General features: G+C 37.9%; 11 protein-coding genes across 11 annotated transcripts; 7 read left to right on the forward strand and 4 right to left on the reverse strand.

Annotated features, from left to right (window-relative positions):
• Positions 1-417: 417 nt before the first annotated feature.
• Positions 418-2,266, forward strand: RHIMIDRAFT_248622 (cytochrome P450; the record flags this gene model as incomplete). The annotated part of the gene is made up of 6 exons (XM_023610543.1): positions 418-604; positions 661-874; positions 927-1,456; positions 1,507-1,755; positions 1,809-2,029; positions 2,087-2,266. The coding sequence occupies 6 exons, from the start codon at positions 418-420 to the stop codon at positions 2,264-2,266; spliced, it is 1,581 nt and encodes a 526-aa protein (XP_023469163.1).
• An 86-nt stretch (positions 2,267-2,352) lies between these two features.
• Positions 2,353-6,130, reverse strand: RHIMIDRAFT_307836 (DUF663-domain-containing protein; the record flags this gene model as incomplete). The annotated part of the gene is made up of 5 exons (XM_023614542.1): positions 5,758-6,130; positions 5,496-5,705; positions 2,979-5,445; positions 2,754-2,923; positions 2,353-2,697 (listed from the first exon to the last, which is right to left on the reverse strand). Exons 1-5 carry the CDS (start codon positions 6,010-6,012, stop codon positions 2,353-2,355), a joined length of 3,447 nt encoding a protein of 1,148 aa, XP_023469164.1. The 5' UTR covers positions 6,013-6,130.
• A 247-nt stretch (positions 6,131-6,377) lies between these two features.
• RHIMIDRAFT_234805 (uncharacterized protein) lies at positions 6,378-6,626 on the reverse strand (the record flags this gene model as incomplete). Its single annotated transcript, XM_023608231.1, has 2 exons — positions 6,378-6,493; positions 6,539-6,626. The coding sequence occupies 2 exons, from the start codon at positions 6,624-6,626 to the stop codon at positions 6,378-6,380; spliced, it is 204 nt and encodes a 67-aa protein (XP_023469165.1).
• A 1,635-nt stretch (positions 6,627-8,261) lies between these two features.
• On the forward strand, positions 8,262-8,832 carry RHIMIDRAFT_248624 (uncharacterized protein; the record flags this gene model as incomplete). The annotated part of the gene is made up of 2 exons (XM_023610544.1): positions 8,262-8,282; positions 8,341-8,832. The coding sequence occupies 2 exons, from the start codon at positions 8,262-8,264 to the stop codon at positions 8,830-8,832; spliced, it is 513 nt and encodes a 170-aa protein (XP_023469166.1).
• Positions 8,833-11,108: 2,276 nt separating this feature from the next.
• RHIMIDRAFT_272616 (uncharacterized protein) lies at positions 11,109-13,355 on the reverse strand. The gene is made up of 5 exons (XM_023612324.1): positions 12,929-13,355; positions 12,512-12,864; positions 12,297-12,453; positions 12,011-12,240; positions 11,109-11,941 (listed from the first exon to the last, which is right to left on the reverse strand). Exons 1-5 carry the CDS (start codon positions 13,121-13,123, stop codon positions 11,308-11,310), a joined length of 1,569 nt encoding a protein of 522 aa, XP_023469167.1. The 5' UTR covers positions 13,124-13,355; the 3' UTR covers positions 11,109-11,307.
• Positions 13,356-15,159: 1,804 nt separating this feature from the next.
• Positions 15,160-15,516, forward strand: RHIMIDRAFT_234808 (uncharacterized protein; the record flags this gene model as incomplete). The annotated part of the gene is made up of 2 exons (XM_023608232.1): positions 15,160-15,318; positions 15,382-15,516. The coding sequence occupies 2 exons, from the start codon at positions 15,160-15,162 to the stop codon at positions 15,514-15,516; spliced, it is 294 nt and encodes a 97-aa protein (XP_023469168.1).
• A 731-nt stretch (positions 15,517-16,247) lies between these two features.
• Positions 16,248-16,993, forward strand: RHIMIDRAFT_272620 (uncharacterized protein). The gene has a single exon (XM_023612325.1). It carries the CDS (start codon positions 16,469-16,471, stop codon positions 16,940-16,942), a length of 474 nt encoding a protein of 157 aa, XP_023469169.1. The 5' UTR covers positions 16,248-16,468; the 3' UTR covers positions 16,943-16,993.
• A 1,165-nt stretch (positions 16,994-18,158) lies between these two features.
• RHIMIDRAFT_302859 (uncharacterized protein) lies at positions 18,159-18,671 on the forward strand (the record flags this gene model as incomplete). The annotated part of the gene is made up of 1 exon (XM_023614400.1): positions 18,159-18,671. A coding segment is annotated over one exon (513 nt), but the record flags the coding sequence as incomplete, so codon positions are not given.
• Positions 18,672-21,497: 2,826 nt separating this feature from the next.
• Positions 21,498-23,557, forward strand: RHIMIDRAFT_311495 (acid protease). Its single transcript, XM_023614735.1, has 2 exons — positions 21,498-21,852; positions 21,930-23,557. Exons 1-2 carry the CDS (start codon positions 21,587-21,589, stop codon positions 23,182-23,184), a joined length of 1,521 nt encoding a protein of 506 aa, XP_023469171.1. The 5' UTR covers positions 21,498-21,586; the 3' UTR covers positions 23,185-23,557.
• Positions 23,558-24,269: 712 nt separating this feature from the next.
• Positions 24,270-25,847, forward strand: RHIMIDRAFT_89067 (H(+)-transporting V1 sector ATPase subunit D). The gene is made up of 8 exons (XM_023615835.1): positions 24,270-24,447; positions 24,497-24,614; positions 24,673-24,752; positions 24,811-24,923; positions 24,980-25,083; positions 25,136-25,281; positions 25,332-25,429; positions 25,493-25,847. Exons 1-8 carry the CDS (start codon positions 24,404-24,406, stop codon positions 25,564-25,566), a joined length of 777 nt encoding a protein of 258 aa, XP_023469172.1. The 5' UTR covers positions 24,270-24,403; the 3' UTR covers positions 25,567-25,847.
• Positions 25,848-26,017: 170 nt separating this feature from the next.
• RHIMIDRAFT_248630 (uncharacterized protein) lies at positions 26,018-26,952 on the reverse strand (the record flags this gene model as incomplete). The annotated part of the gene is made up of 3 exons (XM_023610545.1): positions 26,018-26,607; positions 26,658-26,783; positions 26,844-26,952. 3 exons carry the CDS (start codon positions 26,950-26,952, stop codon positions 26,018-26,020), a joined length of 825 nt encoding a protein of 274 aa, XP_023469173.1.
• Positions 26,953-27,558: the final 606 nt, after the last annotated feature.

Here is a 27,558-nt window from a genome sequence, read left to right on the forward strand (position 1 = left end):
TATAAATTAGTTTCAAATCACATTGAGTGTAGAATCTATCCCATGGCTCCAGTAGCAAAGCGTTACGTGATACAACCAAGGAAGAACAGGAGTTCAATGCTTCATTTGGTGTTACCTTACGACATTGTTTGCCATGGACATTTTTCCGCGCTCTGGCCAAAACCTAATCTTTGTAGTTTAGCCAGCCTCTCAATTTTAAGTACTAAGCAGCCTGATATCCATGCACCATTGTTCATGTAGGCTTTGAACGTTGGTTGCGTGTACAAAGTTACATGGAATCCCAGTGTTCCTAATACGTATCACATCAATATGACTATGAACATTTATTAGAGTTTGTTGGTGTAATATATAAACAAGACTATTCGATTCTAACTATACTCTGATTTTTCTCTTTTTTCCTCTCTACAGTTTATAAACATGGATTATTATAACGAGTTCATCCAAAGGATTGGGCATACAGAGAAATACAAGACCATCTTGGGGGCAGCAGTAGCATCAGTGACCACAGTCTATCTCCTTAGAAAGGCCATAAGAAGTATGTCTGACAACAAATCTTACGAATTTAAGGGTATTCCTGTACCCGAGGGAGAATACTTTTATCTTGGTATACACAATAAACAGAAGCTCCCAATCCATCGCTTAAAATATTCCACTTCATAGGACACATGCCACTGTTGGGAAAACGACCTGGAGAAGTTATTACCAAGTGGCATCATCAGTATGGTCCGATTTTTAGGATCAAGATGGGTGTACAAAATTGGTTGTTCCTTGGTGATCCACAAATCGCCCATGAGATTCTCGTTTCTAAAGGGTCAATCACGGCTGGTCGACCAGAACATACCTTTCTAGGGAAAATTCACGGTCAGGGCGGAAGGTAACGATATAAATACAGATACAAATCGTAAATGAAGCTCATGTGACCTTAGAGGAATCGTTATGGCTGATTATGGGCCAAAGTGGAAGGAGGCGCGAAATGTGATCTTGCACATTCTCTCACCCAAATCTGTCGAGAGCTTAACCAGCACAATTGAATCTGAAGCTGAGAAGGGCATAAAGCACATGGTGGAATGCGTAGAGTCAGACGGTGCGATCGACCCACTTACCTTTTGCCGCTTTATATCAATGAATCTGATGTTTGCTGTCGCCTTTAATATCCCTGGTGCCAAGTCTGTTAATGATCCTACGTTTAAGGAAATGGTTCATTACGTAGATAGCAATTCCCACTTTTCTGATTTCTCTCACGATACTAGTGTCATGTTCCCCATCATGAAGTTCCCTGAATCATTATTCGGAAAGGAAAGAAAGATGCAGCGCTATGTGGACAATGAGCTGTATCCTTTCATTAAAGGGATCATCAAGATTGCTCGTGAAAGCGATGGAGATAGTCTGGTAAAGAAGATCGATAGCATAAAGGATGAATACGGTCTTGATGAAATGGGAATCACGATTCTTTTGAGTAAGTGTAATATAGAAATGCTGTCGCATACATGGCTAATCTTATCTTAGGTGAGATTCTCAATGCAGGAAGTGACACAGTAGCCATCAGTACGTCATGGTCTATAGCAATCCTTGTCAACCATCCCAACGTTCAAGACAAAATTTATCAAGAAGTCACTGCTTTCATTCAAAAGCATGGACGAGAGCCAACCTTTGCTGAAAGAGAAGAGTTGCCGTATTTTGTTGCATTTGAAAAGGAGTGTATCAGATTCCGTCCTCCAGGAGATTTAGGCTTACCTCACAAGGTTTCGAAGGACTGTAAGTAGCTTGTATTCATATTTATCCCATACTAAATTTGCTTCATATTTCAGTTACCTACAAAGACAGTGTTATTCCAGAAGGCACCATCATATTCTCCAATCTCCATACGTTGCACAGTGATCCAAACAACTTTGTGGACGCTGACAAGTTTATGCCTGAGCGATATCTTAATGATACACGGTCAATGTATGCCGCTAGTAAAGGCAGTTTCCAAACGCGAGACCATTATACATTTGGATGGGGCAGGCGCATCTGTCCTGGCATCTACATGGTAAGCATCCAATATACACCATGTCGAACTCAATATTTACTTCTTTTCAATTTTTAGGCAGAGAGTGAGATGTTTTACATCTTAACAAAATTACTTTCGAAGTACACTATTGAACCTGAGCTTTCATCAGCAGGAGAAAAGCTATGTCCCGATCTACAACAAGGCGTAAACACAGGCGTTACTGTCACACCTGTGCCTTTCAATATTCGTTTAGTCAAGCGTAATGATAATAATTAAAATTGATGATTATTTGAAAGTATGTCCTTTTATTAGTCCATTTCGAGACAATGATGTATATTACATTGATTAAAGAAGTGTCTATTTTATTTCTTTTTCTGCTGTTCTTTACGGAAATACTCTTTACGTCTTTCCTTTTCTTTAAGCTCGTTGGCCTTTTCAAGCTTGGCTTTCTTCTTTTCAAGGTTTTCACGTCTTTCGTTGTCCTTCAATTTACGTTTGCGTGTCTTCTCATTTCGGAGCGTATTCAGTTGTTGCATCAACGTATATACTTTCTTTTCTTCAGGTTCTAAAACAACAGCTCGTTTACTCAAGTATGACTTCTTCTTGGCCTTTGTTTGTTGTTTTGGTTTATTGGCAAAAGGTAACTCAGCTTGAAGTGACTTGGGAATCTTGAGTGGATTGAAGCGACGCTCTTTTCTTTCAATTGGCTATTGAAGAGTGTTAATTATGCTTATACTACACAGATATATTTTTTCTTTTTTACTTTATAAATAGAATCTGCATTTTGTGGTGCATGTAGACTTAATTCTTTTCTTACTTGACCAGTTGGACGCATACCTTGCCAACTATCTTTAGATGATAGCAACAAGGATGTCACTGGGTTATAGAACTTGCGTGGTTTCACGGGATACCATGCTCTCAGGAATACAATATCTAGTTTTGTATTCGTTAGATCCCATGTGTCACATACACCTTTGTCATTACTTACCGCTCATCAAAATCTTATCTTCAAAAGTGGCACGGAATTGTCCTTCAGGGGAAGATAATGCCTTCTTCACTTGACCACGAATACCAGAGACTGTTCGGATATTGGCACCTTCAAATTTAGCTACTTCAAGTGCGGAAGTGAACATGTCCTTGACGAAAGCAGTATTTCTATACACCTTGGCGGGATAGCCCGTCAGCTTTAACTTCTTTACAATTTCTGTAGATTGACTGATGTCTACTACAACACCAGTTGCACTGATACGGAATGCACTTGCTTTGTTGTCAGATACATTTTGAACAGCACAGAAGCCGGTATTGGGTGTATGCACAGGTCCATAAAATGTCGCTAAACAATGCATATGTTCTGGTGTGTATTTCAGCATACGATTTCGTGTACCGTCATTGAGTGAGTAGATGGGAATTGTCTGGAAGCGTCTCCAACCCACAGAGAAGATCAGTGGGTCATTTGTCTTTAATGTCTTGGGATACCATCGATGACGCTTGATTCTCACTTGCACCCAACCAAATTGATTTTCAGATGTTAAGAGACCACCAACTACGATAGGATAAGTTGGGTCAAAGTTTTGCACAAATTCACATGGCATGTCTTTGATTAGTATACGCACATAGCTACCAGGACGGTAACCTTCAACCATGGCTCTGGTCAAAGGATCATCATTTTCAAATTCTGCACGGTTTGTTTGAAGCTGCTGCTCGATTTCCTGCTTCTTTTGCTCGTAAAAGTCCATCTTGGGACCATCCTCGCTATCGTCATATTCCTCTTCAAATTTTTTGCGGAGCTGTTCCTTACGCTTGGCAATTTTTTCACGCTCCACAGCTACAGGGTCGCGGATCATATCCTCTTTGTCATTTTCATTACTGTTGTCATTCTCAAGATCCTCAAAATCGCCAAACTCTTCTTCATCTTCTTCGGGTGGGAACGCGCTTTCCCCATTAGCAGCATCAATGTCACCTGTAATAAAGCGGTTTCTGATTGAATCTAATGTCTCTTCATCATCCCACTCTTCCAGTTCCTCAAGATCGATAGGATCACGGCTACTGTCAATAGCTTGGGCACCATTCTCTGCTGTTTCACGCTTGAGTTTGAAGAAATTTTCTTCGTCGTCATCTTCTTCTATATCGTCGTCTTTCTCATTATCGTAGTTTCCTGCAAGGATATCTTCAGGAGAGAGATCAAGATTATTGTAGATGAGAGACATGAGGTTGGTGCGTCTGTTGCCTTTGTGCATAGCACTGGCTTTTTCTTTCAAGTTGGCCTTCCAACGAAGTTCGCCAGAGAGATCTTCATCGTCACCTGTATCTCTTTTTATGCGACCGTCAACCAAAACCATATCTTCATTATCTTCGTCTTCGTTGCCCAAATCACTATCACTATCAGCAAATTCAAAGGCTGGTTCATCCTTTGCATCATTGTCTTCGTCGCCTTTTTTGGGAATATTTCTTGTATCGAACTTGGTAAGGGCTCTACCACGTCGTGGAGTATTATCTTCATCTTCACTCATCATATCGTCTTCATCCATATCCTCATCGTCATCTTCTTCGTCATCCTCATCCTCATCCTCATCGTCTTCATCGCCCTCTTCATCATTTATTTCGTCTTCATCACCAAATACTGCACGCCGACGAGTTCTCCCAGATTCATCCTCTTCCAATGATTCTTTTATATCTGAAGCTTTGACAGGTGCGGATCCAGAAAATATACGAAGCTCGGACTCTTGCAACTGAGCCGAAAGTGTATCCTGAGCGTCTTGAAGACTCATGACAAGCTTTTCACCTGTGCCTTTTGGAACAACCTCATCTTCATCCTCTTCGCCATCCTGTTGTTTCTCTGAAGGCGCATATGCTGACTTCTTTGTAAAATGTCCAGGCACATTAATATAAACAGCATCCTTATCATACATGACACCGCCCACGTCTGACATAGGGGCATAAATCAACTTGTGCTTCTCGTCCAAGCGCTTTCGTTCCTTATCAGGCAAAGGGCAAGGATCTGGGAGAACAGATACGTCTGCAAGAGTGTGATCGCCTGCACCTGGGATATGTACACGCATGCCGGTCTTTAGGTTGGTGCCTCGCAAGTATCCATATAGCGTCACTGTACGATCACACGTTGGCTTTCTGTGAACTAGTTCTGGATCCGTTAGATCTTCTATACGATCTGCAATCACGTAAGGATGAGTGTTTCTCCAAACGAGCGGTCTAAATTTCATGACAGAGATAAATCGTGACAGATTTTGTATTTCCAAGTTGGGATATCTTCCATTGATGATACCAGACAGGTAGAAGAGTTTGGCTCCTTGGTAGATTTCTGTCCAGAAACGATCCTTGAGTCTCTTCTTGGTGGCTTTTAATGCCTTGTTACTACGGAACTTGTCGAGGTGAGTCAAGATACCCATGACTTTGGGGAAACCGTGTGATTGCAGGATATTCAAAAATTCGAATGTTTCCTATACACAATTCATAAGCTTATGAGGTTAATTCATTTGTTACTGTTTACCATTTCAAAGCCAAAACTAGCATCAATCATCAACAGGACGAGATCGACGACCTTGGCAATATCTATCATTGAATTCAAATCGTTGTTGCACTCTACAAATGTCAATCGACGTTTTTTGCCGCTCACAACTGTAATAGGTCCCTTGATCTCATTCAAGTTGTGTTTTGTATATCTTTTTACTAAGGATCTAATCAGCGTTGATTTACCAGTCTAAAAAGCAAAATGAGAAAACACAGTATAGACATATGGTCGCTAAACTTACACCTGGTGGACCAACGACAGCAATGACAACTGGAGGTGCTTCGATCGGTGTACGATCTACCAATGGAACATGTAACTTCTTTTCTCCTAGATCAAAGTTTCTCCTGGCTGTCTTTTCAGCTCTTCCAGCACTTTGGAAAGTGAAAGCTTTGGGATTGCTAGACTTTTTGGCATTGGCAAATTTATTTTCCTTCTTTCTCTCAACCTTTTTTCCTGCTTTTTGCTTATGATGAGTCTTGTGTGTCTGATCTTCCATATCCTAAAGAAAAAAGCAAAGCAGCAAGTGAAGCCTTTTTTTTGAAATGAAAAAAGCAGTAAAAGATAGTCACAATAAATTTCTTGCTTATTGGGAACTGATTCTCCAATCAGATTTTAATAAGGTACAACTCGTTTAATGGTATATGTGCTATCAACTGGAATTGTCATTCAGCTAGAGCTTCCTTGAAAAAAAATAAATAAATAACATACTAGAAATTTGAGAATACATAGGAAAGTTATTGAGTTTGTAGTTTATGCAGGCTTTAAGAGAAGGGACATATTGATGGTTTATTATATTTTGACATTATGACCATCCTTTTAGTATGGTGCTCCAAGTGTAATGGAGATTGACACTTGGGTTATTCAGGTAAATGAAGATCCACCCTTGAGATTTTCCGGTGAGGACCGACGTTTCTTCAAAGAGACGGCCAGTAAATCTTCAGCATCTGGTTTAATAAGAGATTCTTCGCCGTTATTTCCTAAAAGCATATCAACAAGATTTTACGTCAAAGGCGAATTTTGACCATTAGGATAACCTGGGACAGCAGGCGCAGCAAAGCCAATAGCGACAAGAGAAGCACAGATAATAAAAAGAGTAAGCTTGATTTGCATTTGTGTAAAAAAGTACAAGTTCAAACTGCTGAAGAACTGTTGCGTCCCTTTTGCGTAAAAGGCACCTCCCTTTTATATTAAGCAGATTCGTGCAGACACCATTGTCATGACCATCTAATATTGGTCATTAGTACGCTTGACTATCCTTGGTTGGATGAATGTGCTCTGATTTTCTTTGTTGTGCTGATCATTTCTTCACAAATGCGAAAGCTACAGGAAGTATATTAGCTGTATGCACATCTTTTTCCGGATCAACTTTTCTTAATGGCTTAAAAAAAAAACATATATGGGATGCTTTTGCATTGTTAGTAAAAAAAATTGGATGCATACAGCTAGAGTGTCATCTTTTATTATGTAGTTCTTGGCGATTATATACCTTGAAAGCTAGCATAACACAGAAAAGATATTTACCAAGATACAAAAGGTTGTTATGTATGGAGTGAACATTATCTATAAGCACAGCAAATACAACAGGCCAAGGCAAACCAGAATGTCGTTTGGAAGCAATGGCCCGTAAGTTTGAAGAGTTGATCACTAGGAATATCGTTCAAATAAAAGGCGATCACTTTTTGCTCCAAAAGGTCAATTACGCCTGAAAAGTGGCTTTTCAAAATAAATAATAAGCTCAAACATTTGGTACCGCAATCTTGTGTAACCGCTCTCTTGAGATGTCTCACTGGAGAGAGACAATCTATACCATCTTGCTAATACAGCCTTTTTATGTTTAGAGTAACAATATAGTCAAGAAAAGTTTATTTACTCAAGGCAGTAGTAAACCTTGAGGCTGGTAACTACGCTTGTCAATCTTTGTTCGACTAATACAATGCTTTCTTTTACGATTATCTGAAAATATGTCTAAAAGGATCATCAATAGGTACAACCGACACCGTCTGTTTTAATTAGTAGATAATTTATGCTAATACAACTAGGCTCTTTGCAATCACAGTTAAGGCATTTGCCAAGTTGCTGCTTTGAGCAAGCGTTTAACTGCAGAAAGAGAGAAAGAAATACATAGGATCTTCATTCATCAAGAACAACACAGCTGCTACAAAACATAAGGTCTTTCGACATTGGTTCGTCACAAAAATTTCTCTCTTGCTGCTACTTTATATTATCAGAGTACAGTCTAACTTTTGATATTGAAGATTCTCGCTTCAAAATAAAAGAATGTGTCTTATATGGACACGCTGGCCATTTTGGTGTCATGGTAACATCACCTTCCTTTCTTGTAATTTGTGACGCTGTTTTAACAAATGCTGTACAGGATTTACGTAAGCCATCTATTTATTTTGCACGTGAAAATCTCCGTGTGTATTTGTGCTTTTCCCCCACATTATTAAAAAGAATGTCAAACAATCAGCACAAAAAGAAAGTAGCCATTTTACCAACTTGGGCATTACGCTTAATAGGCTATTCTTCTTTAGCAGCAGCAATCATTAGTTTTGCTATTTATTGGTTTAAGAAATATCCCCCTCGCCGTGGTATTACTTCTAATGAGGTAGACTTGAGCAGATGCGTTGTGCAAAGTGTCGTTCTAATGAGCATGTTTAGAGAAATAATAACCGACAAGCAAGTAATAATAGCAGTATTAGCTGGAGTAATAAGCTATTTAAAACAAGCAAGAACAAGAAAAAGATGACTATTTCTTTGAAAAACGTATGTGTATCTGATGAGATTATATGAATTGGATTTATATTAATATAACTTATGATAGACTGTTCTTTGGAATCCATCATCTGATGTTAGTATGTATGCATTTCATGAAAATGCAGTCCAATTGTTATCTAAATTGACACACCTGTATGACATCTATGTCATCATACACGTCTCCTCAGATGAAGAGCGACAAGTTATTCAGTCATTATTAGAAAATGCTCAACTGTTTACAGAAAAGAAAGAATCAACGCTAGATAGCCGAAAAGTGCTGTTTTGCTCAGAGGAAGAAGGAAAGATGCACATTATTCGCCATATTGAACCCTCTGTTCATATCGAAGGCGGTTGGGAAAGAGATGATGGCGAAGACATTGTTAAAAGGTTAAAGCCATTTGTAAACAGAATTGTCTGGGTTGTTACAAGGAGAAGAAGAGACTCGTTCAGGCCAGAAAATGTAAAGGAAGAAGATCAAGCTATACTGGGCCATAATATCGAAGTATCAGAAAAATTAATTGACACTTCAGTGGCCCGTGAAGTAATGCAGCATGATTAAAAGCATCTAGAGGTTGTTATGGTTACCATATTTGGTAACGATCAGTATACCATATTCTTTCTGACCTTTCCTTTAACCATTGTTTATGACTTTTTATATATTTTTATATTAATAATAATTCCTATTGCAATTGCTTATAATGACGTATCCTTTTAAGGGAACATCGTATGTTGTGTATCATTGTTTAATGCAAGAGAGTGTCTGATAAAAGGAGTTAACATTTTTCCACAAAGGCTAGATGTTACTTGAGAATTGACTTTTCAGCGCCTCATGACAAGTAGTTTCAAGGCGAATCATTTATCCTAAATATTGCTAAGCGCAAATCCAGTTGCTGAGCAGACATTCTCTTTATTTACATTAGCCAACAAGATGACTACGGCTATACGGGAGAAATGATGATTGGCAGGTGAGATCACTCGGTTTGTAAGTCAACTGTCTTTTCTACATGCTATCCAGTAGGGGTAAATACAACTTCGGAAAAGTCTTACCAAAATTCCGTTCAAAAAATAATGATCTCAACAGCTTCAAATTTTGGGCCCGTGCCGAGGCAGGTCCACTTTGACTACTTGAACTGTGTAAAAATTGCGCCAGAAGATGAGTTAAATTAAGGTGATCACTTCCTATTCAGAGATTGACATTAGTTAAATAAGACATGTAAGCGTCAGCCATACCATAAATAGTTAAGCTTGAATAACGGTGGCGATCCAAACCCATCAGATGAAGTGCAACTGGTTTCTAACACAGTGTATTTGATTTTTAATTTTCTAGATACCCCAAACCTTTCATCGGAGAGACTACTTGTTATTCAGGCGTCAACTGAATATAAATGGTTTTACCGTAAGAAACATCAGAACCGCCAAGACATGCTTATTTCGTTTAACCCCCATGACCAAAGAATTCCCGGCTTTTCTGGTTGGGTTCTACATTAAGATATTGTTTGAAACGTGTGTGTAATTCATGACGTGCTTAGAAATACAAGTAGTCGATAATATTGCAGTGAACGAATATCACCCGCCTACTTTTAGCAGTAATGATGCTACTGCCAAGTCATATGATAGATCTATTTTTATTATGATGTTTTTTGTAACAATGCTTTTTTAGTCTAAGATAGTCTTACAAACATAAACAATGAACCAAAAAAAAACTCATTGCATAATGATTACCTGCTTTCTTCAGCTTAAATGGCGTTGATACAAGATATTTATAATTTAAAGTGTTACATGTGCTCTCGTCTTATAAAAGGAAATGGGATTTTCGCTGCTATTGTACGGAACTTGTATTTATGAGATCTGCGCAGCTAAACAAATTTGGAAGTGCATCTTATACCATATAAGGAATTTTCCACAGAGACGTTTATGAACAACCATAAAACACTTTACGGACAGACATGGGCCTGTTGATGAGGTCAATGTAAAGCTCATCAGTATTTATTATTTAAAAATAGATATTTCTACTTGGCATCAATTTTTCCAACGGAAACTTTCCAAGCCTTGATGTAAACAGTAGCCTGCAATGACTAACACAGGCATGAAAACTACTCTAATCTGCAATGTATCCGTTAGCTTGCTTCTAGCGCGTTTTTAAAGCATTATGCTGCCATGATTTATCTTAATCAAATGAAAAACAATAAGGGTTTCTTGGTTTTCCAAATATACCCACGCTCTCTCTCTCTCTTTCTCTATATCTTGTATTTTACTTGACAATGAAAGTTGTATTGATTGTATCAAAAGATCTTTTTGAAAACATGAGGCAATAGCTGTTATCATAGCAACAGAACTTATATAACTCGAAACAAGCCTAGTTGAACATATTCTCCATAGAGAGGAATCTGCTCAGCATTATAACTTGGAGCTCTTTTGCTTCTATAGTTTGCTTTTTAAGCATTTTCCAAATATATCAGGCTGCGTACTATGCTATTTTTAAAAAAAAATGTACACCATTTCCGGGAATAGATTACACAAACACAAAATCTTTGTATACATAAAAACTAAAGATTTTTACAACGGCAGTATTAGCAGTGACAGTGGCGGTGGCAGTACCATTGGCAGGAATAAAATGCTTATCCAAGGCTCATAAAGCGATCTCGCAAGATATAACTTAACTTTCTTATTTGTATTCTTTGTGTACTGTTTCTATGGGCCGATCTTCGTGAATTATTTCTCTCAATGAATAGCTGTAAGTCACAAAACCATTTTTGTAGATTTTCATTAATATCACCCTCTGTTTTTTGGTAAAGAAGTGCACTTGGTACATGTGATTAAGTTTAATATAGCTTACGGAATTCGTGGCTAATAAAATATCAAAATAGAATATTCAAAATTAAGAAAATACTGCTATCTTTAAAAGTGTTCTCTTAAAGAGACGAGTTCGTACTTTAGGACTGAAGGAATTTATTTACTATGTGATGGTATAATGATGGTATTTGATATTTGTTTTTCGTGGATATTCATAGTAAAAGAAAGCGCCAACATACAGCTAAGCTCCAGAGACCCTTCTGAATCGGCCATTGTCTTCGGGGGTGGATGCGGATACAATTCTTGACCAGCTTTTCGCGTCATTACTCTCGTCGTCATCCTCACTGTATGCTCTCTTGAGGGATGGCTTTAGCAACTCGATATCATAAACATCGTTAGCATTCATTACATTAATTACGGACTTGATAACTTCCAGAGCAGACAACAAACTAGCAAAGAGAGAAAGAGAACTAGGGAAAGAATCAATAGTACTTGGCATCGATATTTTTTTCGAGCGAACCAAAACACAAACGTAGCCTTCATGGATCGTCATCCAATCCAAATATAAATTCAAGCCAAATGTTGTCACACCCAAAATAGTTAACTTCTTTGACTTCTCCTGATTAAACTTAACACTGTCAAGCAAAGCCCACAGCATATCTCTCATCATCTTTGGACATTTAATTCCCCTGTCCTGCATCATATTTGTTCCATTATCTGATGCTTTATCTTCACCACAAGCCAATTCGATATCATGGTAGCGCAAGATGAAATCCCCACGGCGACCCATCCTCTTCCTGGCAAGATTTTCAAAGCAAGCAGCTCCGCGGTCAATATTCTTTCTTGCACTACTTGAGCTACTGCTGTTTTCGCCTCTGATCCAAAAAAAAAAAAAAAAAAATTGTGAATATCAAAAGTAATAATAATAAATAGTCAAATTGTACCTTACGATCCTCAGATCAGGAATAATCTCAAATAATGTATCAATCATGAACCAAATTCTTTTCTGATACCATTGTTCATTATGCTTTTCGTTCATTATCTTCTTTTCGTACAATGGTAGTAGTGTATCAATAGATCTACGGATCCAATCCAAGGAGGCATGTTCATTTTCGTCATAGTCTTCATACCATTTGCAATTATATAGTGCTTTTCTAAGGCCAGAGGTCGATTTCTGAAGATACGAAAGAGTCATAAGTTGCAGTCAATTAAACATAAATATGCACTTACCTGGTTGAATGCTGCAAGATACTCAGTTAACGAAACGTTAAGATCTGGAAAAGGGATTAGTGCTTTTTTCTTTATTTCGGCAAGCTCTTTAGCTGTAAAGACGTTTTGTTTCAGAAGGGTTTGATCAGAAGGGTCAATGGTAAACGAATGAGCTAAGCTGTTGAGACACATCATCAGTATGAATTGTATGCACAAATCTTTACATTGATACATACTGCTCAAAATTGCATGTAAGACCAAATTCAAAGAGAGCATCTTCAACACACTTTCCAGTCTCGAGATACCATTTTTTGCTATTATTCATAAGAGAAAACTTCTTTATGAAACTATCAATAAAAGGGATTTCTTTCGGCATACTTGTCTGAGTAGCTTTTGCTTCAACTCCTTGCACTTCTTGCTCTTCATCAACAACTGATTCTTTTCCCTTTGCTTTGCTTTTTCCAAGAGAATTCTGCATATCTCTTGCGGCGGATGACGTAGCTATAATGCTGAAATGTTTCTGCTCTTGCGCAGCAATTTGGGCACTTATCTCGTACCAATAATTCTTAGCAGCTTCAGAATCAATATTCTATCACAGGTCAAAATTAACATAAAAATAAGTATCATATGCTATTAGTATCGATATGGCTTACAGAAAAATTGAGGCTACGTTCCTTTTTAGCCCATGTTTGAAGACTTTTATGATCATCAACGGTTGCTTTTCTTACTGTATTTTTGTACACTGTTTCTGACGTGTCTTGATTTGTGTTTCCATACGCTTTGTAAAACTGCTTGATGTCAAGAGCTTTGTGATTTCTTCTAAGGTAGGCAAGAGCTGATTGCTTCATTCTAAAGAGGTTTTTTGTCTGAACTAATTATAAAAGGGAAACATTACGCACATGCGAAAATACACGCGAAAATGAAATTAATGTGACGTATGCATAACTGTTTTTTGGTTTTACTGTTTGCCTTTCTGGCTTGGAGCGGACAGTAACAAAAACAACGCTCCATTTTTACCGAAATCCGCGGCAGCGCTGCAAGCTTCAGCAATGCTGGCATACTCACAATCTACACCAAACCTTTCAAAAAACTCAGCATTCATATCTTTAAAATCGCCTTGAACCAAGTTCACAATGTTGTTGTTGACGGCGTTGAAGTTTATAGCTCAGGTTATATCTTGTAAATTACATAAAAGAAAAGGAACAAGGGTAGCAAGTTTTTTCCTTTATTATAATTGGTGAAATTGAAAACTAGCTTCTTTGAGCTTCAAAAGATATAATAGCTGTTATACTGTTCTTTTATGATATACTCAAGACGCATGAACAATTTTGGAATTTAAACGTCCGAATCAGGAACAATGAACAGTCAAGCACTCTGCGCACTACTTCATGGGAATGCAACGTCACTAATTTCGAGAATCACAGTCCGACAAAAGATGCAACGTCACTATTTTGAAATCTGGGTGTGCACTAGAATCTCCCATTCCATTTTTTCCTTACAGCCTACATTTGTATGCAATTGTTTCAACCATTTGTGGTTGGTACTGAAGATGCTACTCATCTATCAGTATAAGTCATGGTCCTCTTGCGGGCTGCGCTATGCTGAGTGATTTCAGCATACAACTTGACTTTGACAAGCCTCTGAAACCTCCCTGGCCGATTGTTTCTAAAAAAGCATTGCCTTGGACTATTGGAGTGTCATACAGTAGCTCTTTTTGGGTCAACATTATTTTCCATGGATAGAAGTCTTTGTTATAGTAGCGTATGCAATTGTTTCAACCATTTGTGGTTGGTACTGAAGATGTTACTCATCTATCAGTATAAGTCATGGTCCTCTTGCGGGCTGCGCTATGCTGAGTGATTTCAGCATACAACTTGACTTTGACAAGCCTCTGAAACCTCCCTGGCCGATTGTTTCTAAAAAAGCATTGCCTTGGACTATTGGAGTGTCATACAGTAGCTCTTTTTGGGTCAACATTATTTTCCATGGATAGAAGTCTTTGTTATAGTAGCGTATGCAATTGTTTCAACCATTTGTGGTTGGTACTGAAGATGTTACTCATCTATCAGTATAAGTCATGGTCCTCTTGCGGGCTGCGCTATGCTGAGTGATTTCAGCATACAACTTGACTTTGACAAGCCTCTGAAACCTCCCTGGCCGATTGTTTCTAAAAAAGCATTGCCTTGGACTATTGGAGTGTCATACAGTAGCTATCTATACAAGCTTGCTGCATTACTTGATGAAGACCGGTTCTGAATAATATACAGGTAAGATTAGAGCCCGGAATAACAGATGGAGGCACTGATTGCTTCTTATCTTTTTTTTTCTGCTGTTCTCCAAGGAACACCTCGCTTTCAAGTCTACCGCTCCCAAGCCCAGCTTCGCTTGTCCTGTCTCTACGTGATTGAGCCGTCATCGGGTTGCTTACGTGCTTGTAGGACTGCTGAATTTGATTGCTTTCCCTACCTGTCTCGGAAACTCCTTTGTCTGGCCCGCCATAATGACATTTTTTTGTCACCTTTCCTCGCGTGTCCTTTTGTCCCACCGGTTTATACAGTATCTGTACCTTTAGATCCAACTCTGACTCAAAAAATCCCTTGAAAAAGTATTTTTTTTTAATCTGTCAGTCTAAAAATAAAAAATACCTTAAAAATTACCATAGTAATAATCTACAAAGACCCATCTGTAGCTCATAATATTTAGAAGACGGCTTATCCAATAAGATGATGTCTTTTATGCCCAAGGTCCGGCTTGTTTTCTTAATATAATAATTAACAAAATCAAGACACCAAGGCTTCAAAAAGCTATAAAAGAGAGGTACACTCTTTACTTTTAGCTCAACATCAAATATGTATTGATACTCTAGCTTAACATGAATAACTAAATGAATAATCGTCTTACTGTCAATGATGAAGGTGTTCAGCGCATGATTGACAACAATTCAGCTATGTATTATAGTAACCAAATGATCATTCCTCAAAATATGACGCATCGACCTGTGAACACTATTAAGGCATATTCAACCAAGCAAGAAGAGTGGAAGGTAATTCTAGAAAATAATAATAAAGAGAAGGTTTGAAAATCTAACTATGCTGTTTAAGCATAGAAATGGTGCCTTGAACAAAGGTTTGGTGATGGAAAGATTGCCACTGACCAAAAGCTTATCTATTTCCTTGCAGAATATGTCATGAAGCGAGGTCGAAAGCTTAGAAGAAATACAGATGGGGTCCTATTGCTCTAGGCAGAGAGTCAGTCCTCGACTATGTCAAAGCTATTGCAGGCATGTACAGCCAATAAAAGGCACTTGGCTTAAACCTTTATGGCCCTGCAAGAGAATCCCTCGTTAGGACTTTTCTGGATAGTCTTGAAAAAGGAAAGGTGAAGAGTAAGAGGCAAAATTTTGAAGACTAAGGAAAAAATACGTTGAATGATGGCTACACCAAGCAAGAAACGGAAAAAGCTAGTGGCTACTTCTTGACTGAGGAGAATGACTCTCTTGGCTGCAGAGACGGGCTCTGCTTTTTGATCAGTCATGCCATACTTTGTCGTAGCCAAATAGTGTTTGGGATGCAGTTTGCTGATCTGTTCTCGCTTGTACTAGGAAATCAAGGAATATCAGAATGCATTGCTTTGGTTGTAACTATTACTTTTGGAAAAACCAATCAGTATGACAAGATTGAATATGGCTCGTCTGTTCAACATCATGATGCTGAAGTATGCTTTATCAGTGCTCTGGCAAAGAACCTATTTTCAAGACTTCATTCCGAAAAAAGAAAAACAACTCGCAGAAAGCCCCACTGAATCCTTTAAACTGCCTTATAATAGAAGAAAAAATCTATTTAGAAATGAAAATATAAAGCGTGAAAAATATCTTCAAAAGGCACAAAATAACAAATTAAACAAGTGGCTGTCCAAAGTTCAAAAAAGTGATATGCGCATTGCTAAATATAGCGAATTATTGTATAAGGAGGTAAGCTTGTGGTAGATATGCTTTTCATAAATTTTTCGACAGTTCAATTTCTATTTTATAGAGAACCACTGTCAATCCTGGAACTAAATTACCAGCAATATCAAATGACGATGAATTAGCTACTCTAGATATTGCAGCTGATATACATCCTATAGCGTCTCAGGAGGTAACAGCGCTTGAAGACGAAGCAATTGAAATTAGTAAAGATGCTACTAGAAGAAGAATGAGCCACTTAAGAACGATCATACGACAAGTAATTTTCAAGCAGTTTGGTCATAAGATTAACGAAATACATATGAAGAATGCCCTATTAGAAATTAAGCCAGACGAATCACATGCTTATGTACTAATTACCAACTATCTAGCGCCATATCTGCCATCTGGTGGCAAACTACAGCATATTATGCATCAACTTCCATTTTTCATGATGGCTAATGATCACTTTCGGCGTTGTGGATATACACACTTCATGATCAATTTGGTTCTATTAACAACTCTACATAAACTTCTCGCTTTCAAACTCGATGCACCGCCTTTATATGACATGTTCTGTTCAAAAAACGATGAAATGGAAATTCTTAACTTTGAGGACATACAAATCAAGAGTTGGCAAGTTGTCACAGAGTCCAAGGACATAGCTTTTAGCTCTTTTTTGATATCGACAAAGTTATATCACTTTATGCAAGATGTAATTTAATATTTGCTCATAATATGCTTGTATTATCTGTGAGGTATTGGTTGTTGTTGTTGTTAGTTTTTAGTACTCAGTAATGTGTAGAATAAAAGCAAAGAAGTGATGAGTCTCTGTTTTATCCTTTTATTAGAAGTGAGAGAGGAGCTCATAGCAAAAAGAAATTAGGTTGTTTTAAAAGAGGTCGGAGTATTAACTAAGGTACATGTAATTAAGTCAAATGTAATCTCACACGTAAAGATTAGTATTAGACATGGTCAAATACGACAATCTAGTCTCAAGACGGTCAGAGTTAATAGATATTTGAAAAATCAGACGTCTGTAGATTCTTCGATATCGTTTCAAGAAAGGCATCTTAAAAGAAAGCATGAGTTTATTGAACATGAACCATCAAGTAACATTACTATTTTACAAGCAAATATCGATGCACTTAAGAGACAGTTGCTACAGCTAAACTCTCAAAGACGGAGTCTCTTGATTAACAACAATGTGTGCAACTTGAAGAGCGAATGGATTGACTGCAAGTCTAGGAGGCTGACATACACAGAGGAAGCGAAGAATTATGAAGCCTTCCGAATGATAAGCAATGCAAAAAAGCGCGAGACGAGGTTAATCTAAAGATTATAGAAACTAAACAGCAACTGTTGGGTGCGAGGCAAAGCATATACAGTGGCGTTGTACGAGCAACTCGTGATGAAATTACACACCAGAATAAATGTACTATCACTCGAGACGACTACAAAATCATGGATGAAATCGAAAAACTTAAAGTTGACAGAGACTTCTTAATTTCTGGTAAGCTCAAGTCCCCTGGCGCAGATAGCAGTCTCATAGCTATGATAGAAATGGTTCCCTTTTCGCTTTCAAGGCTCAAATTTCATTTGGGTTTATACAACAAGAGTAAGAATATACATTTCTTATTCTCATATGCTTTTGACTTAATCTATTATATACCCACTTCCACTTCGAAGTCGTTTTTTTGAAATTTGCAAGCCCTTTAAAGTGAAGTCATAGCAAACAGATTACGGCAGTGGGTCACAGGAGCTTCGATTACAACTCCAAAGAGCGAAGAAAACAAATGTACAAGGATAACGAGCGTTGAAAATGCAGTCAGTAGAAAAGTATCAAAAAAGACGAAAGAGTTTCTAGACTTGAAGAGTGATATCAACAAACCGTAAAGCATCGAGAGCAACTGAGGAATTTCTAATACTCACAAACAAGAGTAAGACAGGAGTGTACCTGTGATCTGCAAAGGCGAAGATATATTGATAAATTATGCTCCAATGAACGTCGATACGTTATAAGCTCTGATAACTCACAGCATATTATGTTTATTGGTGATAAAGGCTACTGTGTTGATTCTACAATCAAAGGGCATTTGAAATATGAAGATCAGTGGAAGTCAAGAAAGAACAGCTTGTACACTTCTGTATGTATTACTAACGAACATAACACCTCACAAACTTGCCTTTTTTGCTTCAAGAAGCTCCAGCATCCTTTGCGCGTTACAGGAAACGTCAAGCTGAAAATTGTGAGCGGCACATTTCAATGTATCAATCTGGAGTGCACTTCTGTTCTCGCAGATATGGCCACCCATGCTCGTGACAGTTTAAGTGCTATGGCCATAGACTTATCTGGCCTCGCAACACTTCTTTTCGGGGCTACATTCCTTCAGTTTGATCCAAAACTACAGAATTTGAACATCCCGCCGCTACTCTCTGAAAAAGAAACGTAGATAGGCCTATAACTGTCGGCTATAATACCTTTTATTAAAGAACATAGATCAATAAGCTAATTTTTTTATTTACTTACTTTTTTTCACTCTCCATAATCTGTCCTGGTATGTAGCGTAGTTCATTTACCCTCTCAGTATTTTCACACTCTTTTGTACCTGACAGATCCCATGCTGTTAACGCTAATCCTTTTTTTAAGCGCTTTCCTTCAAAAAATCAAGGGCCTACCGCCCTCTCATTACCAACCGCTATCGCATGGTATGTCTTACCTAGGGAACCTCTTCTGCTCCACGACAGACTTCCGATTCAGTCCCTTTTACACTGCCTGGCCCCTCAAATATGATTACTAGCTTGCTAGTCACCCTGCAGAATCGTTGGATCACTTCCTCTTCCAGTGTCCCAAGAAACTGCATGTCTGGTGCGAAGTTTGGCAGTCCTATTTCGTCTCAGTAATATTTTCCGAAGATGCTATTCGGACCGCTTTGTACAGGTTGTCGTTTCCTCATACTACCTCTTTCGTTTCTCTTACGGATTCCCATGCGACCATTGCTAGTGCATTGCTGGGTATATGGTGCTCCCATTGGTTATTGGTTTTTCAGATTACTCCGTTTGTGCCCTCCGAAGTTGTGCGTGGTGTGGATAGACTAATTGCCCTCTCCACTCAAGAAAATTGCTTGCGCCAAGGTTTGATGCATCGTGCTTTCCTTTTTAATTGACACTTCAGTGGCCCGTGAAGTAATGCAGCATGATTAAAAGCATCTAGAGGTTGTTATGGTTACCATATTTGGTAACGATCAGTATACCATATTCTTTCTGACCTTTCCTTTAACCATTGTTTATGACTTTTTATATATTTTTATATTAATAATAATTCCTATTGCAATTGCTTATAATGACGTATCCTTTTAAGGGAACATCGTATGTTGTGTATCATTGTTTAATGCAAGAGAGTGTCTGATAAAAGGAGTTAACATTTTTCCACAAAGGCTAGATGTTACTTGAGAATTGACTTTTCAGCGCCTCATGACAAGTAGTTTCAAGGCGAATCATTTATCCTAAATATTGCTAAGCGCAAATCCAGTTGCTGAGCAGACATTCTCTTTATTTACATTAGCCAACAAGATGACTACGGCTATACGGGAGAAATGATGATTGGCAGGTGAGATCACTCGGTTTGTAAGTCAACTGTCTTTTCTACATGCTATCCAGTAGGGGTAAATACAACTTCGGAAAAGTCTTACCAAAATTCCGTTCAAAAAATAATGATCTCAACAGCTTCAAATTTTGGGCCCGTGCCGAGGCAGGTCCACTTTGACTACTTGAACTGTGTAAAAATTGCGCCAGAAGATGAGTTAAATTAAGGTGATCACTTCCTATTCAGAGATTGACATTAGTTAAATAAGACATGTAAGCGTCAGCCATACCATAAATAGTTAAGCTTGAATAACGGTGGCGATCCAAACCCATCAGATGAAGTGCAACTGGTTTCTAACACAGTGTATTTGATTTTTAATTTTCTAGATACCCCAAACCTTTCATCGGAGAGACTACTTGTTATTCAGGCGTCAACTGAATATAAATGGTTTTACCGTAAGAAACATCAGAACCGCCAAGACATGCTTATTTCGTTTAACCCCCATGACCAAAGAATTCCCGGCTTTTCTGGTTGGGTTCTACATTAAGATATTGTTTGAAACGTGTGTGTAATTCATGACGTGCTTAGAAATACAAGTAGTCGATAATATTGCAGTGAACGAATATCACCCGCCTACTTTTAGCAGTAATGATGCTACTGCCAAGTCATATGATAGATCTATTTTTATTATGATGTTTTTTGTAACAATGCTTTTTTAGTCTAAGATAGTCTTACAAACATAAACAATGAACCAAAAAAAAACTCATTGCATAATGATTACCTGCTTTCTTCAGCTTAAATGGCGTTGATACAAGATATTTATAATTTAAAGTGTTACATGTGCTCTCGTCTTATAAAAGGAAATGGGATTTTCGCTGCTATTGTACGGAACTTGTATTTATGAGATCTGCGCAGCTAAACAAATTTGGAAGTGCATCTTATACCATATAAGGAATTTTCCACAGAGACGTTTATGAACAACCATAAAACACTTTACGGACAGACATGGGCCTGTTGATGAGGTCAATGTAAAGCTCATCAGTATTTATTATTTAAAAATAGATATTTCTACTTGGCATCAATTTTTCCAACGGAAACTTTCCAAGCCTTGATGTAAACAGTAGCCTGCAATGACTAACACAGGCATGAAAACTACTCTAATCTGCAATGTATCCGTTAGCTTGCTTCTAGCGCGTTTTTAAAGCATTATGCTGCCATGATTTATCTTAATCAAATGAAAAACAATAAGGGTTTCTTGGTTTTCCAAATATACCCACGCTCTCTCTCTCTCTTTCTCTATATCTTGTATTTTACTTGACAATGAAAGTTGTATTGATTGTATCAAAAGATCTTTTTGAAAACATGAGGCAATAGCTGTTATCATAGCAACAGAACTTATATAACTCGAAACAAGCCTAGTTGAACATATTCTCCATAGAGAGGAATCTGCTCAGCATTATAACTTGGAGCTCTTTTGCTTCTATAGTTTGCTTTTTAAGCATTTTCCAAATATATCAGGCTGCGTACTATGCTATTTTTAAAAATGTAACTTTTACAAAAATTATGGCACTTGCCCGAAAATGGAAGGATTCATTGTGTATCTGTGGCAGTGAATAACAATTGCGTATTTTGATTATTATGAAATCCGCTCGTAAAGTGATAATGTCACTCATGGATAATAACTTAATTAACCAAGCAAGTTCCGACAATCAACCTATAAATACCCCCTCCCCTTTTTTTTATATTTCTCTATCCATCATTGTTGTGTGTAAATAATTTTTAATGCATATAAGCTGTGCAGCAGTCATCACCTTATTTTCGTTCTATGCAGCTACTGTTTCATCTTCGCCTACAGAAAAGCGCATTCTAAGAGTGCCTATCCAACGTCGCTCTCAATCTGACCCCATCATTTCTTCTCAACTAAAAAAATATGGAAAGCGCGATAGTTACATGTCCACTCTATTCAATGATTTGGGCTCTCAGTATTTGATCAACGTCAGCATTGGTACTCCAGGGCAAAATTTTACTGTTACCTTGGATACTGGAAGGTAATACTATTATAAATAGTATCAAAATGTTGCCAAGAAAATTTGCTAACTTTCTTTCTTTTTTTATATATACTTAGTGCTGACCTGTGGGTTCCTGGAAATACTTGTCCAGCAGTTGACTGTCCCAACAATTTGTTTGATCCATCAGCTTCTAGTACTTATAAATCGTTAAATCAGCCGTTTACATTAACGTATGGTATTGGCAACGTTAATGGAACCTATGCAACAGACACAATTACAGTTGCCGGCGCAACCATACAGAATCAACAGTTTGGTTTAGCATCTGATACCAAGCAGATTTTGACGAATCCCAGCACGATCACTGTTTCTTCAAAAAATGCTCTTTCAAAACGAGATGATACCCCAAAGGCCAACGGCATCCTCGGCCTTGGTTACCCTCGCCTGACAGCAGCCTCAAGCAAAGGTCAAGGCCCATATAACCCATTTGTATTCAACCTCGCTGCTCAAAATGTCATCAGTGACCCTATTTTTTCCATCTATCTCAATAATGCCAACACAGACGGTTGGGTAGGCGAAGTTATTTTTGGCGGCACTGATCAAACAAAATTTAAAGGCAACCTGACGTATCTTCCTGTGGTTCCTTTAAGCTCGGTAGCCAAAGCAAGCAAAAAACGTGCTACGCTCAATACGGGTGGTAACTATTATTGGATGGTGAACGCACATGGTGTTGCTGTCACTTACACTAACAGCACGAGCAGCAGTGATACCGGCATAGTCAATACAACAGCCACAACCAACAGTAGTAATGCAGCCGTCAGCCTCAGCTTTAATGCCACCAGTGCCTTCATTCTTGATACAGGCACTACATTAACCTATTTACCGTCACCTATGGCTGAGCAAGTCATCACTGCTATGGCAGGTGCAGATGGTTTCACAACCGATGCCAGTTCTGGAACCTATCTTGTTAACTGTGAAGCCGCGACGTCCAATACCCAATTAGAATTGATCATGTCTGACGGTAAAAAGAACTCTGTCAGCTTATCCGTCCCTGCTTCTCAGCTTGTCATTCCGTTGGATGGTGAAACAGCCGCAACTTCCAAGTCTTGTCTTTTTGGTATTGCTCCAACAGGTAGCACTGTAGGCAACAATATGTATCTCGTTGGTGATTCCATACTCCGAAGTGCGTATTTAGTCTTTGATATGGGTAATAACCAAGTTGGTATCGCGGCTGCCATGGGAGTTGCTGGAAATGTCCAAGGCTCTTCCTTTTCTTTCTCAGCTCCAACCAGTAACGATGGACAATCTAGATACCAACAATCTACGATGATGTTTGCTTTAGTCAGCTGTTTGTTACTTGTATTCATGTCATAGAACGATTTGATTGTAAATAAAACACATGTATTGTCCCTTCATTAATTGACTTCTTTACTATATTTGGTTTCAGTAGCGGAGCTATTGAGAACAGATCTACCCCCTGGTGCCATCTTTTTCAGAATTTAAATAGATCATTTTAATAAAAACCCGTGCTTTTGTGCCTAAAAAATGACAGAGAGATAACAGTGGCCGAGGATTGTACCGGGTTGTAACAAGTCTTTTTTTTTAAACTTTGTCAATGTAAAAATAAACATTAGCGATATAGACATCACAAGCATTTTAAAGCAAAGAAGCACAGACAAATAAATAAATGGCTTTATTAAAATTCAAAGATCATATAGTTCATTTTAAAACTTCTATTTATGAAAAGCAGTAATAATATTTTGTACCCAAATTTATTTACCCCTGAGTATTTGCATAGAAAAGGAAGAGTAATAAATATAGCACTTTAGCTTTTAAGTGATGCCAAGTTCAAATTAGAGAATTCTGTACACTACAATCTTTACTGTTTAATGACAACTCTTCTCTTCATTCAAAAAAGCACACGTTGTAGTTCAAAATTAATAATACTCAAGGCATCGAGCATCATAGCTTAACTCTTGTAAAAATGAAGCGTTCTGTGTTTATGAAAACAAAATTGCTTATCATTTGGGGGCTGTAGCAAGGTGTGCACAGTTTGGGGAGCCCCTTTCTTTTCTCTTATTTCATCAAGCAAGACCTCTTTTTATTCATTTCTGATCAGTATTCCGCCTATCTCGCAAAATCCAGCTTAGTGAAGAAGCTTCCTCCGGAAGGAAAGAATTCATAGAGATATCAAGCAAACTAAGCTCTGCAAAATCCAGATAAAGAGCATGTGTTTATTAAAAGTATATATATAGTTGTTGGAAGCCATATACGATGAATATGGCTTTATCTGTCTCTATGAGGTCAATTACTGCCCTAGTAGTAAGCTCTTACGAAGAGTAAATCATTCGTTTGACTTGTTATACTTTCCAGTATAGACTTGCTACTGTAGTGATCAAATTATTTTGGCGGAGATTCGCATACGGCTTTTTTTGCTTGACGAGCGAATAAAACGGATTTTAAGGATGACACTGTTTCATCCTTATTTACGCACTTGTTTTTATTTCGCTTCTCTTTTTAAACTCGACACTTTTCTATCTCGCTGACAGTAACTTAAGGACCTCTTTTAGTATTTAAATAAAGAAAGAAAAACATGTCTGGAAACAACCAAAAAATCAACATTTTCCCTACACGAATGTACGTTTAAAAAGGAAAGGATGAAGAAACTCTAACTTATGCAAATTAGGGCCTTGACAAACATGAAGCTTAAGTTGAAAGGCGCACAAACTGGTCACTCTCTTCTGAAGCGTAAATCCGAAGCCTTGACCAAGCGTTTCAGAGGAATAACAGTAAAGATTGACGAGGTAATGTGTTCATTCTAGCTTTTCCCAGACGCTTTATTAATAACCGATATGCTCTTAGCTTAAACGTAAAATGGGTCAAGTGATGCAACTTGCTTCCTTTTCTCTTGCTGAAGTTCAGTATATTACTGGCGACATTAGGTTCATTCAAGTTTTTCTAAACAACTCGATAATCAGTAGTTCTAAGTGTTTTCAATAGTTATCAAATTCAAGAATCTTCCAAGTCTGCTCAGTTACGTGTACGCGCCAAACAAGAAAATGTATCAGGTGTCATGCTCCCTGCTTTTGAAATGTACACTGAAGGAGGCAATGGTAAATGGTTCACACTTATATGAAGAGTCTTCTTTTTTCATTTTCTTTTTTCATAGCCTTTGAATTTACTGGTCTTGGACGTGGTGGTCAACAGATTCAGAAGGCAAAGGAAGTATATACAAAGGCAGTTGAAACATTGGTAGAACTTGCTAGTTTGCAGGTAAGACCCAAAGCTTTTACAAATAGTCCATCTTTAATTTCCTTGTCTATAGACAGCATTTGTTATCTTGGACGAAGTTATCAAAGCTACCAATCGCCGTGTGAACGCGATTGAACACGTTATTATTCCTCGTTATGAAAATACCATTAAATATATCATTTCCGAATTGGACGAGCAAGACAGAGAAGAATTCTTTAGGTACAGATATACACTTTCTCTTAAGCACTATTATTGACAATGAATATCAGATTGAAGAAGGTTCAAGGAAAGAAAAAGGAGCGTGCTGCTGTTGATGATGCACTTCGAGCACAAAAGGCAACTGATATCGAACTTGAAAAAGGAGAAGGTAATCATATACTTTTTTTTTCATTTTCAACTGTTCTAATTTCTGTTCTTTTCTTTAAAAAAGTACCAATACTTCAAGCAGCACATGAAACAGGAGAACTTGCCACGATGGATACGGATACGGATGTCATTTTCTAGAAAGCTAAAATAAAAGAATATATCTTTTATCTGAATCAATACAGTTTACAGTAGTCTACTACTCCTTGCCAATGTTTAATACCCCCATTTTTAACATTGATCTTACTGCTTGTCAGTACAGCGGGAGTTTACTTGATTTAAGCACGTTGCGTATCTTTATCCTTTGATATAGAAATCATTTCCCAACAAGAACAAGTGTATTACAAATCTTTGTTGTTCCTATCCCTACGCAAAGTATTGGCAAATAAGTAATGTATTTTATTCTAAGTAAATCAACACCAAACTTTTTTAAAGAGAAAGAATAATTATACAACAACAAAAAAAAAGGGGGGGGGAACAATGCTAAGGAAATGTAGGATGGGAACAAAAAAGAGATGAATTATCTATTAATAGAAGTAATGAAAATGTAAGGGACCCAAGGAGGTCTTTTGTATTCTGACATTACTTATGACTAATAGGAAACGGGTTTATTCTTGGGATCATAAAAGCTGTGTCGAGGTGGTGCGGGCGCTTGTTCTGTCATTGGAGCAGAACTTGAATCAGAGTTACGATATAAAGGCTGTGATGAATACGTACCAGTAGGATTATAATCATCATCGACATCATCAGGGCGGAATACTTCTTGGTCAGTAGGAGCCTTCTTTCGTCGACGCACAAGTAAAAAGACTGCTGCTCCAATGATAGCCAGACCAGCAACACCACCAATGACGCCGCCAACGATTGCACCAGTGTTAGTACTGCTGGAAGAAGAAGGTGCTATAGAAGGAGAAGTACTTGCAGTGGCTGAAGGTAGTGTGCTCGAAGTAAGCATTTGTGTAGATGTTGCTATATCACTTGTTGGGCTCAAGCTACTGTCAGTGACTGTTGATGTTGGAATTGAAGAGTCGATTGTACTACTAGGACTATCTATTGTTGTTGTTGTTGTTGTTGTCGTAATACTATCAACGGTTGTGGTTGTAGTGACATCAGCTGGTGCTGTAGTGGTAGTTGTGCCTTGGTCAGCTGTTGTACTATCTCCACTATCATCTGTTGTGGTAGAGTCTATACATTAAGTTAGTTGTGGACTATAGATGGATATATCTTCTATTCACCATCGCCACTATCCTCAGAGTCTCCAGAGTCATTATTATTACCGGAATCTTCAGTGCTGCCAGCATCACTGCCATCATCAGTTTCGTCTCCTGTATCGTCGGTTGATCCACTACCAGAGTCATCGCCTATTTTTAGTTTTTATTAATAAAATTTCGGTTAAAAAACAGATCCAAGATTTACTCTACCTGAGCCATCATCTTGTGCCAAGGCGCCAGGTAACAGCCAAGAATCAGTTACGGAATTAATTATATATAGGCCGAGAATCGAAGGGACTAATTTACTTAAATTGACCATCATTAAATAAAGTAAATAAGAAATAAAAAAGAACAAAATATGAAAAGTAAAGGAAAAAATATAAAAAAAGACTCACGAAAAGGAGCCCCTCACGTTGTCTGATCTAAAAAAAGAAATGAACACTGATGTACGCGGCACCAATTTGCGCACTTGAAAATTTTAAATCGCCTTAATTGAATTGGCCAATTAAAACTTGTATGTATGTTTTTAGTTTTATAAAGGGAACAAAGGAACTTGAATCAAGCTTATCATGACTAAATTCAACAAGCTGGAATGAGTGTAGTGTGTGGACTACATTTGAGATTGCAACTATAAAAGTTAATGTAGCGCGCCTAGCATTGATATTACACTACAGGTTTGTTGCTCAGTTACGCGTTTTCTTTTTCCATCTTACTTACGATTAAGAATAATTTTATTTGATAATAATTTTTAATGACCGATGAGCACATAGCATCCTCATGCTGTATTGCCCGGGTCAGATCGCAGTGAGAAGGAATGAAAAACCCTTTTGGGATTAAAGGGAAAATGTAAAAGTATTATGTATTAGGGATGATAGTTAACTATCTGAAAATTTTTGCTGAATGTAACGAAGACGTTTGACAAAGG

The sequence above is a fragment of the Rhizopus microsporus genome (genome assembly GCF_002708625.1).
Source record: "Rhizopus microsporus ATCC 52813 unplaced genomic scaffold scaffold_3, whole genome shotgun sequence".
Taxonomy (NCBI): domain Eukaryota; kingdom Fungi; phylum Mucoromycota; class Mucoromycetes; order Mucorales; family Rhizopodaceae; genus Rhizopus; species Rhizopus microsporus.